This window comes from Leptodactylus fuscus, chromosome 7 (genome assembly GCF_031893055.1).
Source record: "Leptodactylus fuscus isolate aLepFus1 chromosome 7, aLepFus1.hap2, whole genome shotgun sequence".
Taxonomy (NCBI): domain Eukaryota; kingdom Metazoa; phylum Chordata; class Amphibia; order Anura; family Leptodactylidae; genus Leptodactylus; species Leptodactylus fuscus.
Window position 1 is genome coordinate 74,963,878 of NC_134271.1, and position 13,345 is coordinate 74,977,222.

Sequence of the window (13,345 nt, forward strand, 5' to 3'; positions counted from 1 at the left end):
TGCATTATAGGATTTTATTAAAGATTTAGTGGGATTCGTGGCAGTATGGTGTCAGTATGTCTGTCTCTTTCTGTATTTCAGGTTCTGTTCTTCATCTTTATCTACGAAAGATTCTTTGAAGATAAGATTAAACAGTTTGTGGACTTGTGTTCTCTCAGCAATGTGAGTTTTCATTTAGTAGTCACTCTATGCCATGTAGGGGCCCAGTAATAAACTCAGAATGGGCCTGATAGAGAGCTTGGCAAAGATTACAAAACCCTTTTATGGTTCATATCCAATATTCAATTTTTAGATCCATATTTTTGTAGTTTAATAGTATATATAAGTGGAGCAGCACATGACTTGTTTCTCCTGTGAAACACGGTCCGTGTGTCAGCTAAATTTACCAGCTTGAACTTCGTGCTGGGAGCGGGACTCGTAGTAGTATAGTTATCTATGATACTAGGAGACCCTGCCTCACCTCAAGGAGACCCTGCCTCCCATCAACATACTGTCCTCTACTGTAATTGGTATGGGACAGTATGTCACTGGGAGGCTGTAACTCCTAGCATCATAGATAATTTTACTGCTAGGAGTCCTTCTCCTAGCACGAAGTTCAAGCCGGCAAATCTGGCTGACACACGGCCGTGTGCTGCTCCCCTTAGGAGCTGTAGTTTTCTACCATGATAAATGGTGTAATTCTCTCTGCCTGCTGCCACTATGTGCAAGTGGCCCATTGATAAAAGCTGGTTAAGTGGGCTGGAGGGTTGTTACAATGTATCAGCTTGAGTAAGAGCCGGACAGAAGAGATCTTTTTGCGATTACTGTTACTGTATTTTCTTTATGAAGCATTGCTTACAACAGTGCTATTATGTGTACTATACTGTGCAACTTGGGTGCCACTGATGAGGGTGTTATGTGTAGAGCACATTGGCATTTGTTTGGTACTACATTGTACTATTTCTTTGCTGCTGAGGCAGCGGTAGCACAAGAGATTGACTGCTGAATTCTAAGTCAAAAAAGTTCGGAGAAGCCCTGGCTTACACTAATACTCTTAAGAGCGAGTTTTCAACCAGAAGATATTAACAATAAATGGTTTCCATGCACATGACAGCAGGCAGAGATAATAAAAATGGTGAAAAGTTGAAACACAAAAGAGGGAGATTTATGAACCTGTCTATATAGCAACCAGTTACAGCGCAGCCTTCATTTATCATAGTGCATTTGATAAATGAAAGCTGCACTATGGTTGCTATGGGCAACAAGCTCAGTTTTCTTAATTCTTTCCCCCCCGCCAGGTTTTATACAGCTGCAGAATATGTCATTACTCAATGGTGAAGCTTTATTTACCCCTTTAAAGAGGACCTTTCACCGATCTGGGCACAGGCAGTTCTATATACTGCTGGAAAGCTGACAGTGCGCTGAGTTCAGCGCACTGTCGGCTTTCCCGATCTGTGCCCCGGGTAAAGCGCTATCGGTCCCGGTACCGTAACGCTTTACAGTGAGAAGGGCGTTTGACAATTAGCCAGGGACACCCTTCTGCCCAGCAGCGCCTATCGCGCTGTACTGTGGAGCGGGGAGGAACGCCCCCTCCCCTCCTGATAATACTCGTCTATGGACGAGCTGTGTGAGCAGAGGGAGGGGGCGTTTTTGTGCCTGATATGTTATTTAGGCTCTGCACTGTCAAGTTAGATAAATAACTAGAATTCTGTCATAATTTGTGTCAAAAACCTTCTGCATTTTGTTTTGGTAACTAAGCCAAGTGGTGTAAAGTTAGACTAGACAGTCTAGCCAGATTTTTGCACTGTGAGGTGGGTAGTCTATCAGGCTGATGTGCTACAGTGAGGGACATGTCAGTCACGCTGCACAGGGTTTGGTTTTGCATGACTAGATGAAGCCACTCCAACCCTGCGACTATTTAAGGCAAATTTGCATATGTCAGTCTAAGGATTTAAAAGCTTACAACTTGATTTGTTTTATAATATTCTGGCAGGTGTCTGTTTTCATCCTAACTCACAAGTGCTATGGATATTATATTCATGGGCGGTCAGTTCATGGGCAGGCGGATGTGAATATGGAGACCATCTTGGATAACCTGCGCAAAGAAGAGGCAAGTGCGATTATACTGACAAAATGGCATTGTTAATGTCTGAAATAAATATGGAGCTTAAATAAAATGAGCAAAAAACAGCGCCAAGTGGCACATAGTGTAAACCTGTATCAGGGTAAAGAATATGAAACTATATAAGGTAGCCTCTCATCTTAATATGTTGTGATATGTAGTAACATCAAAAATGCAGAACACAAATGTACCCATCGCTGGTAATCAACGGACAAGGCTGGAAAATCCAAGACGTCATGGAACCATCACATAAACAGGTAAGGGGGTAAACCTTCAAAGGAAGAAATGAAATGCGCTCACCTGTAGATCCAAAGTATGGTTCTTGATTAAACATCCAAACACAATGCATTTTGGGGTTCAGAATACACTTTCTCAAGTCTAGCAGTGGAAAATAGTCACAACACATACAAACACATGGCCTTTTATATGCATGCTAAAAATAACCCTGCCCATTAGTGGGTGGTATGGTGATCCAAAAGCTTTCCACCTTGGTAACTTGCCATATTATTGAAGGGAAATAAACACCGATATGACACCTTTCTTTGGGTAATGAAGTAATCTCATTTACCACATAGCTAACAAGACATTAAGCTCAATTTGCCAAGATAAAGCAGTGCCTCAGGCTCAGTGTCCCCAAATTGAAACTATGCGTGTTCAGTCAGAGATACCACCAGAGAAAAATGCGATGTGGAGGAGGGCTGTTCAATAGCTGGTAAGTGCGATGGTAAGTCCGCACACACTAGTAATACATTTGCTTTACCTTGGCCAATTGAGCTTTATGTCATGTTAGCTTTGTGTTAAGTGAGATTATTTCATTGCCCAAAGAGTGGTGCCTTATTGGCGATTATTTTCCTTCTATTCTTTGCCATGTCACCGAGGAGGAAAGCTTTTGAATTCCCATCCTGCCCACTAATGAATGGGGTTACTTTTAGTATGTGTATAAAAGACCCTGTGTTTGATACACTTGAGAAAAGGGGATTTTAAACCCTAAAGCGCATTATAAAGGACATACTATTACCTAATACTTTGGATCCAGGGGTGAACAGTTAATTTCTTCCTTTGTGATCAGATTGTGCCACACACTAAAACAATGGATGCAAAAATCTGTCTTGGCAAATTAGACTACAGGGCATGTGCCTGATTGGTACTATGGTTAAACAGCAAATATTAATATTGGTTATCAGATTAATGACACAGGCATTTAACACTTTATAAACTTGATCTTTTTTTCTTTCTTTCTTTTGCAGGAAAACTTGTGTCCCCTGAGAGGATTAGAGCCCGGCTCTGACCTTCAGACATTCGAGGTGCTGCTGAGTGAGAGAGTGCGGGAGCAGTATGAGAAGATTATGCAGCCGCTGTTGGAGGTAGTGAAGGACTTGAGTTCTCTGTAAAGTTGTCACTGGGTCCTAATCCCATATTTATCAACTCCGGTGTAATGTCTAGGAGGAGGTTCACATCACTTGGGCACTGCATGTTTTTTAAATTATACTCACATCTCCCCATCCATGTTCTCTTCACTCCTAGGTGATACTGGCACCAGTAGAGGTCTGGTGTAGAGTCTATGTTTATATTAGAATTTGATCAGGGGTCTATGTGCATTTTTGGCAGCCTGTATTTGAGGGGTCTACATTCAAAATGTTTTCTTTTTGTGGGCCTTATTTGTTTTGCTGTCCTCTATTGTTACTTAATGGGGTCTGTATTCACATTGGAGTAGGATGGGTGGGTCTTATGGCATATATCTTACACACTGCATAAGACACAATGTTTTGTAAAACATTATTCTGATTCTTCCTGATGTCCCTTCTTAAAGAAGACCTTTTACCGTTACTGACATGCCTGTTTTACTAAATAATTATTTTGCTTTTGAAATAATATTTCTAGAACATGTTTTCTTGCATTGTGCCTTTCTTCTGTTATCCTCATAGAAAGTTGGGGGAGTGACCCTACGAAGTCTGACAATAATCCAGTCAATGCTCACATTCAGAGACATAGCTGTAGGGGGTGCAGTGGTAGCAGTTGCTAGCAGTCCTTGGAGTCTGGGTGGGCCCAAAAGTACTCTCTGCCACAAAAAATATACCACTTTTCTAAGTGGCACAAGGTAGACACAAGGGTCACATTACACATTTTGCATTGGGACCCAGGAGCTTCAGTTTACACATCTGCTCACATTGCCAGTCTGTGTAGAAACACACCCCTTTGACAAGAGGAATAGTAATGCCAAAAAAGTCAATTTATTCATAGATTTATAGGAAGAGTAACAGAGAAATTGTACAACACTCCAAGAAAAGATGGTACAAGTGCTATTTAATGGAAATTATCAAATATTTCATAAGGAGTATTTACTAAAACAGACATGTAATTTGGCGTTCACACTAGTGCCGCTGTCCGCCCTTTGTGTTTCTGCCTAAATCTCTGGGAAAACTGCCTAGGGATGGCTTGCCGGCAGTCAGTTTAAAAACCTATTCATTTCAATGGGTTTTTAAAGCAAACCGCTGGTGTCCATATGCAGCCTCTCTGCGGTGAAACCGTTTTTTGGGGGCATGCACAACTTTGTGTCCGTGCAAAAAAAACCACGGAGAGGCTGCATACAGACACCAGCGGTTTTCTTTAAAACCCCATTGAAATGAATGGGTTTTTAAACTTACTGCTGGCAAGCCGTCTCTATGCAGTTTTTCCGGGGATTTAGGTGGAAACACAAAGGGCGGACAGCGCTGCTAGTGTGAATGCTGCCTAACTCTGACTGCCCAGAGGGAGGAGCTGAATATAGGATGGGCGTGCTTAGTGATGATGCAGCAGTGCTCAGTAATAGAAGAAAAATCCCCCTGTGCTCAAAGATCCTCATTTGAATAAAGAATTAATGTGTTTTTTCTCCTCATCCCTGGGGCTGTGAAACATAAGAATGGTATCATTTTCATTCTAACAACATCTACTGCACTATGGGAGTGGTATAAAGTAGCTGGGGCAGTGATAGACTGCGTTTAAGAACATTTTTCAGTTTTCAGTTCTCTTATTCCCTTATTCCCTGTGTTCCAGGCTCCCAGGAGCCCTAAAGGAGGTAATGAAAAAAAACCAATGCTACAGCAAAGGATGAAAACCTACTACACCATTAACCGCTTCTTGTCTTGCTTCTTGGATCATGTAAGTCCATGTTCTCTTCTGTTCATAATGTTAAAGGGGGTTGCACATTTTAGCATGATGAAGGTGAAAAGAAAAACAAAAAGAGAAAGCACCGCGCTACACCTAGTGCATTATCACTTGGTAACAGAAGATTCTAATAACAAGTGTAGGGATAATCACCTTATTCAGCTGTGATATGTCACAGCCCAAATATAGCTAGAAAAATAACACAGGGTAATCTCAGCAGCAGATCCAGCCGTATAGAAACGTAACAGACCAGAAAAGTAGGACCAACTTCATATAAACTCTATTTGCCATAATATGAGTTAAGAAGTAAAAGATCCACGCTTACCCTCAGGATAGTTGAATAATCGCCTTTATTTAAAAATCACAAACAGGGATCTTCATCCCTACGCGTTACGGGACACCCTGGTCCCTTTTTCAAGTGCAAAAATAGATCAATGTTCCACAGTTAAAAACACTGGGTTTAAATAGATCAGTAGCTGGGGAAAGCCCTTCCCTATGGGCGTTCCCACATCACATGATTCCATGTTTCTATGGTCACAAATATAAACAGACAGGATATACACATAAAAAACTTATCCAGCTTCAAAATAGTAACAAAACATGATAGTCACCTATTAGTAGGTGGATATATATATTAATAAAAAGAGGTCAAAGGCAACTGCCCCAAAAAATGAGGCACTGCAAAAATGTATATCAGAAAACACACATGCATCTCCTCATTAACCCCTAAGTGGGGGTCTAGTAGGAGAACAAAGGGTGTGCAATACCTCTGATATATCAGGGAGTTTATCCATCGATTCTCCATCCCCGATATGTTGCAGTCCACTCCAAACTCTTACTGTGCATCATTTACTGTGGAACGCTACTGCGCTCCACCGGAAAAGAAGAGGCCGATGCACGCATGCGCCATCCACATAACAGGCGCATGCGTGCTATCATTCCCCATACAGATAGAAAAAACTGATGTGCGCATGTGTCAGCCTAAGTTTTTTATGTGTATATCCTGTCTGTTTATATTTGTGACCATAGAAACATGGAATCATGTGATGTGGGAACGCCCATAGGGAAGGGCTTTCCCCAGCTACTGATCTATTTAAACCCAGTGTTTTTAACTGTGGAACATTGATCTATTTTTGCACTTGAAAAAGGGACCAGGGTGTCCCGTAACGCGTAGTGATGAAGATCCCTGTTTGTGATTTTTAAATAAAGGCGATTATTCAACTATCCTGAGGGTAAGCGCGGATCTTTTACTTCTTAACTCATATTGTGGCAAATAGAGTTTATATGAAGTTGGTCCTACTTTTCTGGAAGGTGAAAAGAAGTCTCCTGCATTAGACAGAAAAGATTATTGACTATATAATAAAAGTTCTGCACCTCTCTACTTTTTATTAATTACTCAAAATTTTGTTGTCAGTCATTCTGTAAGTTTCTGTTTACATCCATAGATAAAAAAAAAACCTGTGCTACCTACCTTAAAAGTCCAATTGCATTTGAAGTGTCTTCCTGAAGTGCACTCATTGACAAAAATGTGAATGTAAGGATGATATACACTCACCGGCCACTTTATTAGGTACACCATGCTAGTAACGGGTTGGACCCCCTTTTGCCTTCAGAACTGCCTCAATTCTTCGTGGCATAGATTCAACAAGGTGCTGGAAGCATTCCTCAGAGATTTTGGTCCATATTGACATGATGGCATCACACAGTTGCCGCAGATTTGTCGGCTGCACATCCATGATGCGAATCTCCCGTTCCACCACATCCCAAAGATGCTCTATTGGATTGAGATCTGGTGACTGTGGAGGCCATTGGAGTACAGTGAACTCATTGTCATGTTCAAGAAACCAGTCTGAGATGATTCCAGCTTTATGACATGGCGCATTATCCTGCTGAAAGTAGCCATCAGATGTTGGGTACATTGTGGTCATAAAGGGATGGACATGGTCAGCAACAATACTCAGGTAGGCTTTGGCGTTGCAACGATGCTCAATTGGTACCAAGGGGCCCAAAGAGTGCCAAGAAAATATTCCCCACACCATGACACCACCACCACCAGCCTGAACCGTTGATACAAGGCAGGATGGATCCATGCTTTCATGTTGTTGACGCCAAATTCTGACCCTACCATCCGAATGTCGCAGCAGAAATCGAGACTCATCAGACCAGGCAACGTTTTTCCAATCTTCAATTGTCCAATTTCGATGAGCTTGTGCAAATTGTAGCCTCAGTTTCCTGTTCTTAGCTGAAAGGAGTGGCACCCGGTGTGGTCTTCTGCTGCTGTAGCCCATCTGCCTCAAAGTTCGACGTACTGTGCGTTCAGAGATGCTCTTCTGGCTCCCTTGGTTGTAACGGGTGGCTATTTGAGTCACTGTTGCCTTTCTATCAGCTCGAACCAGTCTGGCCATTCTCCTCTGACCTCTGGCATCAACAACGCATTTCCGCCCACAGAACTGCCGCTCACTGGATGTTTTTTCTTTTTCGGACCATTCTCTGTAAACCCTAGAGATGGTTGTGCGTGAAAATCCCAGTAGACCAGCAGTTTCTGAAATACTCAGACCAGCCCTTCTGGCACCAACAACCATGCCACGTTCAAAGGCACTCAAATCACCTTTCTTCCCCATTCTGATGCTCGGTTTGAACTGCAAGAGATTGTCTTGACCATGTCTACATGCCTAAATGCACTGAGTTGCCGCCATGTGATTGGCTGATTAGAAATTAAGTGTTAACGAGCAGTTGGACAGGTGTACCTAATAAAGTGGCCGGTGAGTGTATGTGATTACAATGTTAGAGTGGAAGGATGGGTATATTAGGGAAAAGTGTACAGCTGAAGGGAGGTTCTAGTACACTGCTGAGCTGTCTTTTGCCTGGATACAAAATGAAATACAAGTTGGATATAGAGGTTTTTTTTGGTCGATGAATTTCATTTTAAAAATCAAATCCTCCATATACACTCAGACAGATACACTGTAAAAAAAAATAAATCCGAACCAGTGTAGAATTTGTGTTACAGTTATTTAACAGACATAGGATTGTGTGAACTGGATACAATCGCAAACCCTCAGCTATGAGAATTTGTTCTGTGCTGGCTTTTAGAATTTGTATGTAACTACAGTGTTCCCATTCATTATTATAATTTCTTGCTGGCAGCACTCTTACATCAAATGATTCAATAGTTGTTTTATGTAATGTCTGATTTTCCTTTCTACATCAATCCTAGGAGTTGTAAAGTCTTGTGGGATATGTTGGCACCATTGAAAAATAAAAGGTGTACTTTTAGACCATTTTCAGAATCCTGCCCCAGTATCTGTTATACAGTACACTATATTATATACTGTAAAAGGATTATGGCACAAATGGAGATGTAACATACACAGAACTATAAGTCATGAAAGAGGTTAGGAGAATCTAATAATATCTGGAATCAAATGAATTATACCCCTATAAGTGATGCCCCTGCGTTCATCCCTCAGGTCTATAAGGACATGGATTACATGGTGAAAGATAAGCTGTTCCTGGAGAGCGTCCTGGACATAGAGTTCCAGCAGCCCATCGAGAAATCTATATTTTACAGTGGTGAGTGGCCAGCTATAGTCAGCTGGGTAACAACCAATATGGCTTTTATTTCAGGTCCACACAATTCTTCACCCATCTTTCTCAGACTGATCATCAAATATGTCTAGGCCTACTCCAATCCATCTTCTGCTGCAGAGTTAGGATTAACCAGTGTAGATCAATGGACGGAGACCTTTGATTCTCCAAGTTGTATGATGGCCCCAGCACTACTGCAAACCTGCTTGGAGTTGTAATTTTGCAGTGGCTAGCTAGCCATAGGTGACAAACCATAGAACAATTACCCGCAAAAAAATCAATTGTAAAAAAATAAATAAATATAAATATATCTTTACCTGTGAGAATCACATCTGTCAGGGTTACCTGGGTCATTGCCTTGCTTCTTGATAACCGACTCCATTTTTCTATTCCAGATGATCGGTATCACTTCAGCCGCACTCTCTTCTACAGTAATGAGCTTGTGCTGCTTCTTTTCGACACACTTTTGTTTTCTGTCATTGATCTGGGGACACAGAATTTTGTGCTGGCGACGATCATAACCTTTGTGGTACAGATGGTAAGTTGAAATCTTTAATGGTATCTCAAAGAGTGTGCAGTCATTAATAAATGCACAGAAAGACGACACATAAAGTATGGGCAAATATCCAAATGTACAAGTTGTATATGAAAAAGTTTATTACAAGAAATAGCTATAGCTCAGTGGTATGCAAGCAAACAATAGAACCATTTAGAGAAATACAGTAGAAATGGTCCAAAGGACTCAATAATATTAGAGCCCTAAACACAGCATTTACACCCATTATATGTTGTTTTACATCCAGGTAAATGACTCAAGTTTACATAGAATAAATACGGTATAGCAATAAATAAATTAAATGCAAGTGTTAATCCACAGACCATAATAGTCCTAGACCAATCCCTCTGTATTGAGTGCATTACTATAATATTATTCGTATAAAAATGGCATATCAATATTGAGCATGGGAAGCCTGACTTTTATTATACACTGTAATCCGTCATTAGGAAATACAGTCAGCTATAATAGCATTAGAACCAAGCACCAAAAGCACTGCTGCAAATACCGTAAATAAGGAATATAAAAATACATGAAAATGAGGTTCCTGGTTTTACATTTTGATAAAACCTTGTTAGGTTTTCTTGTCATTGGCAGAGGCACCTTTTTTTTTTTTTTTTAAGATGGGTCCCTACACTAAAATGACTCAACTCTCTTTGCGCCTTGGCCTTCAATGAATACAGTGCAAGTGTACATTTGTTGGAATGCCATTGCCTTATGGCCTATACAGTTTGAACATTTGGATGTGCGTACAATCTTTGTGCTGCCATGTTTCTTTTATCATGTATAGGTTTGCAGCACATGCGCAACACTCTGTTGGATGATTTCTGTGCCTACCTTTTAGTTTTATTTATGGGTTAATTGGTAAATGGACAGATCTCAGCAGAGTTTTCAGACTAGGCACAAAATTAGCCCACATTCACAGGAACATTGGATGAAATGGGCATGAAAAATGTCCACATCTGAGGGGTACCTGTTTTCATGATCGCTCATAGATTTAGAGTAGATGTAGAGATCTGTGACATGTAGGCCAACAAAGTGAGGGACATATATCATTAAGGGGAATTTTTAAAGCCAGTCAGTTTTGATGGAGTCTGTGTTGTGCAATTTATACCAAAGTTATCAAATGATGCACGATGGTTGATAAATTAGTTACATAAACAATTCTGACATTTCTGTCCTGACAAGTTACTCCACTTTACAAGTCTCAGGTAATAAATCTACAGCACAGACTGCAAGACTAATCACACCAACTTTGCCATCCACTGGAGTGAGTGGTGCAGAACTCAAAAGTCATAAACTTTCTATGCAGTTGAGCTCAGAAAGTTGCATCTCTCTGCTCTGCTTTTTTTACGCCAAAATTCTAGGCCAATCTTGTTAACATGGTGAAATTGTGTAAGGTTGCTGTGTGAGGGAGACTAGTGGGCAATTAATCAAATAAGGGGCAGACTATACTAAGGGCTGGGCAACTAATCAAATAAACACTAGAGTTGAGCAAGTACTGTTCGGATCAGCCGATCCGAACAGCACGCACGCATTGAAATGAATGGACGTAGCCGGCACGCGAGGGGTTAAGCGGCCGGCGTCAAAGCGGAAGTACCAGGTGCTTCCATTCATTTCTATACGTGCATGCTGTTTGGATCAGCTGATCCGAACAGTACTCGCTCATCTCTAAACACCCTTATTATAGTCTGCCACTGGGGAGAGTGGCTAAAAAAACCTCATAGCCTAAAATCATTTAAAGTCCTGACAGTTTAAGTTACACAGCCATACCCTACTTTGCAAGCTGATAGGGAATTGTGCCGAGGAACAAGAACTCTCCTTCAGCTACACAAAAACTTTGCACATACATTCTGGGGTTCCCCTCAGATGTTTCATAAATCAGGAAACCCCAGACAAATGCTGGATATCTACCCCAGTTGTGATTCTCATACAGGAACTGCATCTGATCACCTGGTCTGAAATTCTTGCATGGAGCAAGAGGAAGACTATGGAGACATCCAGGAGACAGTGGTTACCTGTCAATGGACCAAATCATGCATCAACATAAAGATTAAACATATATAAGGCTAACCCCTAAATACATTCAGTCAACACCCTAAGCTGTATTCAGACCCAACACCACAGCCAAACAGTAAGGCTGAAGCCCCACGTTGCGGAAATGCAACTTATTTTATTGCAGATTTTTTTGCGATTTTTTTTGAGCCAAAGCCAGGAGTGGATTGAACAGAAGGGAGAAGTAAAAGAAATTTATATATATATATATATATATATATATATATATATATATATATATATATATATATATATATATCCCCCATACCACTTGTAGCCATTCTTAGCTTTGGTTCAAAAAACTGCAACAAAATCTTCACCAAAAAAGGCTGCGTTTCCGCAACATGGGGCCTCAGCCTTAAGGAGTTTCCCACCTGTGGAAAGTATCCCCGATATACTTTTAATTTGCAGATTTGTGGTGTTCCAACTGCTCATACCCCCACCGATCAAGAGAATGGGGATCTTTGTCCCCGTTATCAATGGAAAAGTGGTCGTGCAATGGTCTACAACTGTCTCTGGCACTCCTATTAAAGTGAATGGAGCAGTGCACACGCTGCCTGACACTTCCATTGAGAACAGGAGACAAAATTGCCCGTATTCCTAATTAGTGGGAATTTGATCATCCAGCACCCTGTAGATAAAGGATAGCTAGGAGGTAACTTTCCTAAACGGGAAAACTTCCCCACCCTACAAAATTATTCCAGACCCAACCCCTATATTTGTAATATTGTTATCTAATCTAATGCCATATGGCTCAAAAAAACGTGACACAATAGATTTTTTACCACTATAGTAAATTTCCCCTAAAGCCAGATAAGGCTGGTTTTAAAAGATCCTATTGAGACAGAGAAAAAAAATACAAGCAGTCATCATCAGGTTAGATGTCGGAGTAAGTGGCATTCTCTTTATACTAATATTTATCTGGTTTTCTTTGATTTTTAGTTTGTGAAGATTTTACGATCAGAAATTGGAAAGAAGAATCTGTCAATGCAAACAATGGTGGAGGAAAACTTCTTAATATAGAAGGGGTGATGGTGGGTGAACAGCTATTGCCATCAGATATATACAGCATCACTTTCTACAATCAGAGTATTTTACTATTTTATATAATTTTGTACATTTTATTTGTATTTGATACAATAAATTATTTTTACAGTAATTATTTAAAAAAGACACACGATGTGAATTAATGATAAATTTTAATTTCCACTTCACAAAATAAATATTTGTACAAATTCACACAAGTCTCACCTCAACCCTCCTGATACACAGCAGCAACTTCCAGTACATCACTTCCTGCACCATGTTATGACAGAAAAAAAGGTGATGCCTGAGTGCTAAACTTCAAGAGCAGCCTCTCCCCGTCTCTCTAGGGGTAGGAAGCGTTTACTTTTGCGCCATGAGACATCATTCTATACAGCAGGCCAGGCATAGCTCTTCATTCCCAGACTAGAAAAATACACACAGTGCTCACAAGGAAGTTCCACATCCCTTCAAAAATAAACACCTTCCTCTGTTCTCCTGCAAGTTACTCTACAGTCATCCAGAACTGGCACCAGTTCTGAGAACATAAGCAGCAAGGATCCTTCCAAGTGCAAAATGGTGCTTGACAGGTCAGGAAGCCAGGAGGGAGATATTCACACACACAATAGTTACAGTAAGTCTGGCTGTACAAGATATCACACAGGTGATGCGCCCGATCACAGGAAAAAAAAAAACAAAAGCCATTGAAAAGTAAAAGTTCTGTTCCAAAGTGTAGTTTGTGATAAGTGTGAAGTTATTGCCTCGCTTTTATACCCCCCCCTATAATATTTCGAAAAACTGCAAAATGCACAGATCTGATATGTCTTATACAGAAAAGCTGCTGCAGAATGTTTCCACCACACAAACACATCCTTAAA

General features: G+C 40.7%; 1 protein-coding gene across 1 annotated transcript in view; it reads left to right on the forward strand.

Annotated features, from left to right (window-relative positions):
- Positions 1 to 12,527, forward strand: part of LOC142213714 (meckelin-like) — a 30,246-nt gene extending 17,719 nt beyond the window's left edge. Inside the window, exons 22-28 of the mRNA XM_075282169.1 lie at positions 82 to 162; positions 1,973 to 2,089; positions 3,349 to 3,465; positions 5,135 to 5,239; positions 8,716 to 8,818; positions 9,229 to 9,371; positions 12,387 to 12,527. Of these exons, the coding sequence (XP_075138270.1) occupies positions 82 to 162; positions 1,973 to 2,089; positions 3,349 to 3,465; positions 5,135 to 5,239; positions 8,716 to 8,818; positions 9,229 to 9,371; positions 12,387 to 12,467 (747 nt within the window). The 3' untranslated portion in view covers positions 12,468 to 12,527. The remainder of the gene's footprint in view (positions 1 to 81; positions 163 to 1,972; positions 2,090 to 3,348; positions 3,466 to 5,134; positions 5,240 to 8,715; positions 8,819 to 9,228; positions 9,372 to 12,386) is intronic.
- Positions 12,528 to 13,345: the final 818 nt, after the last annotated feature.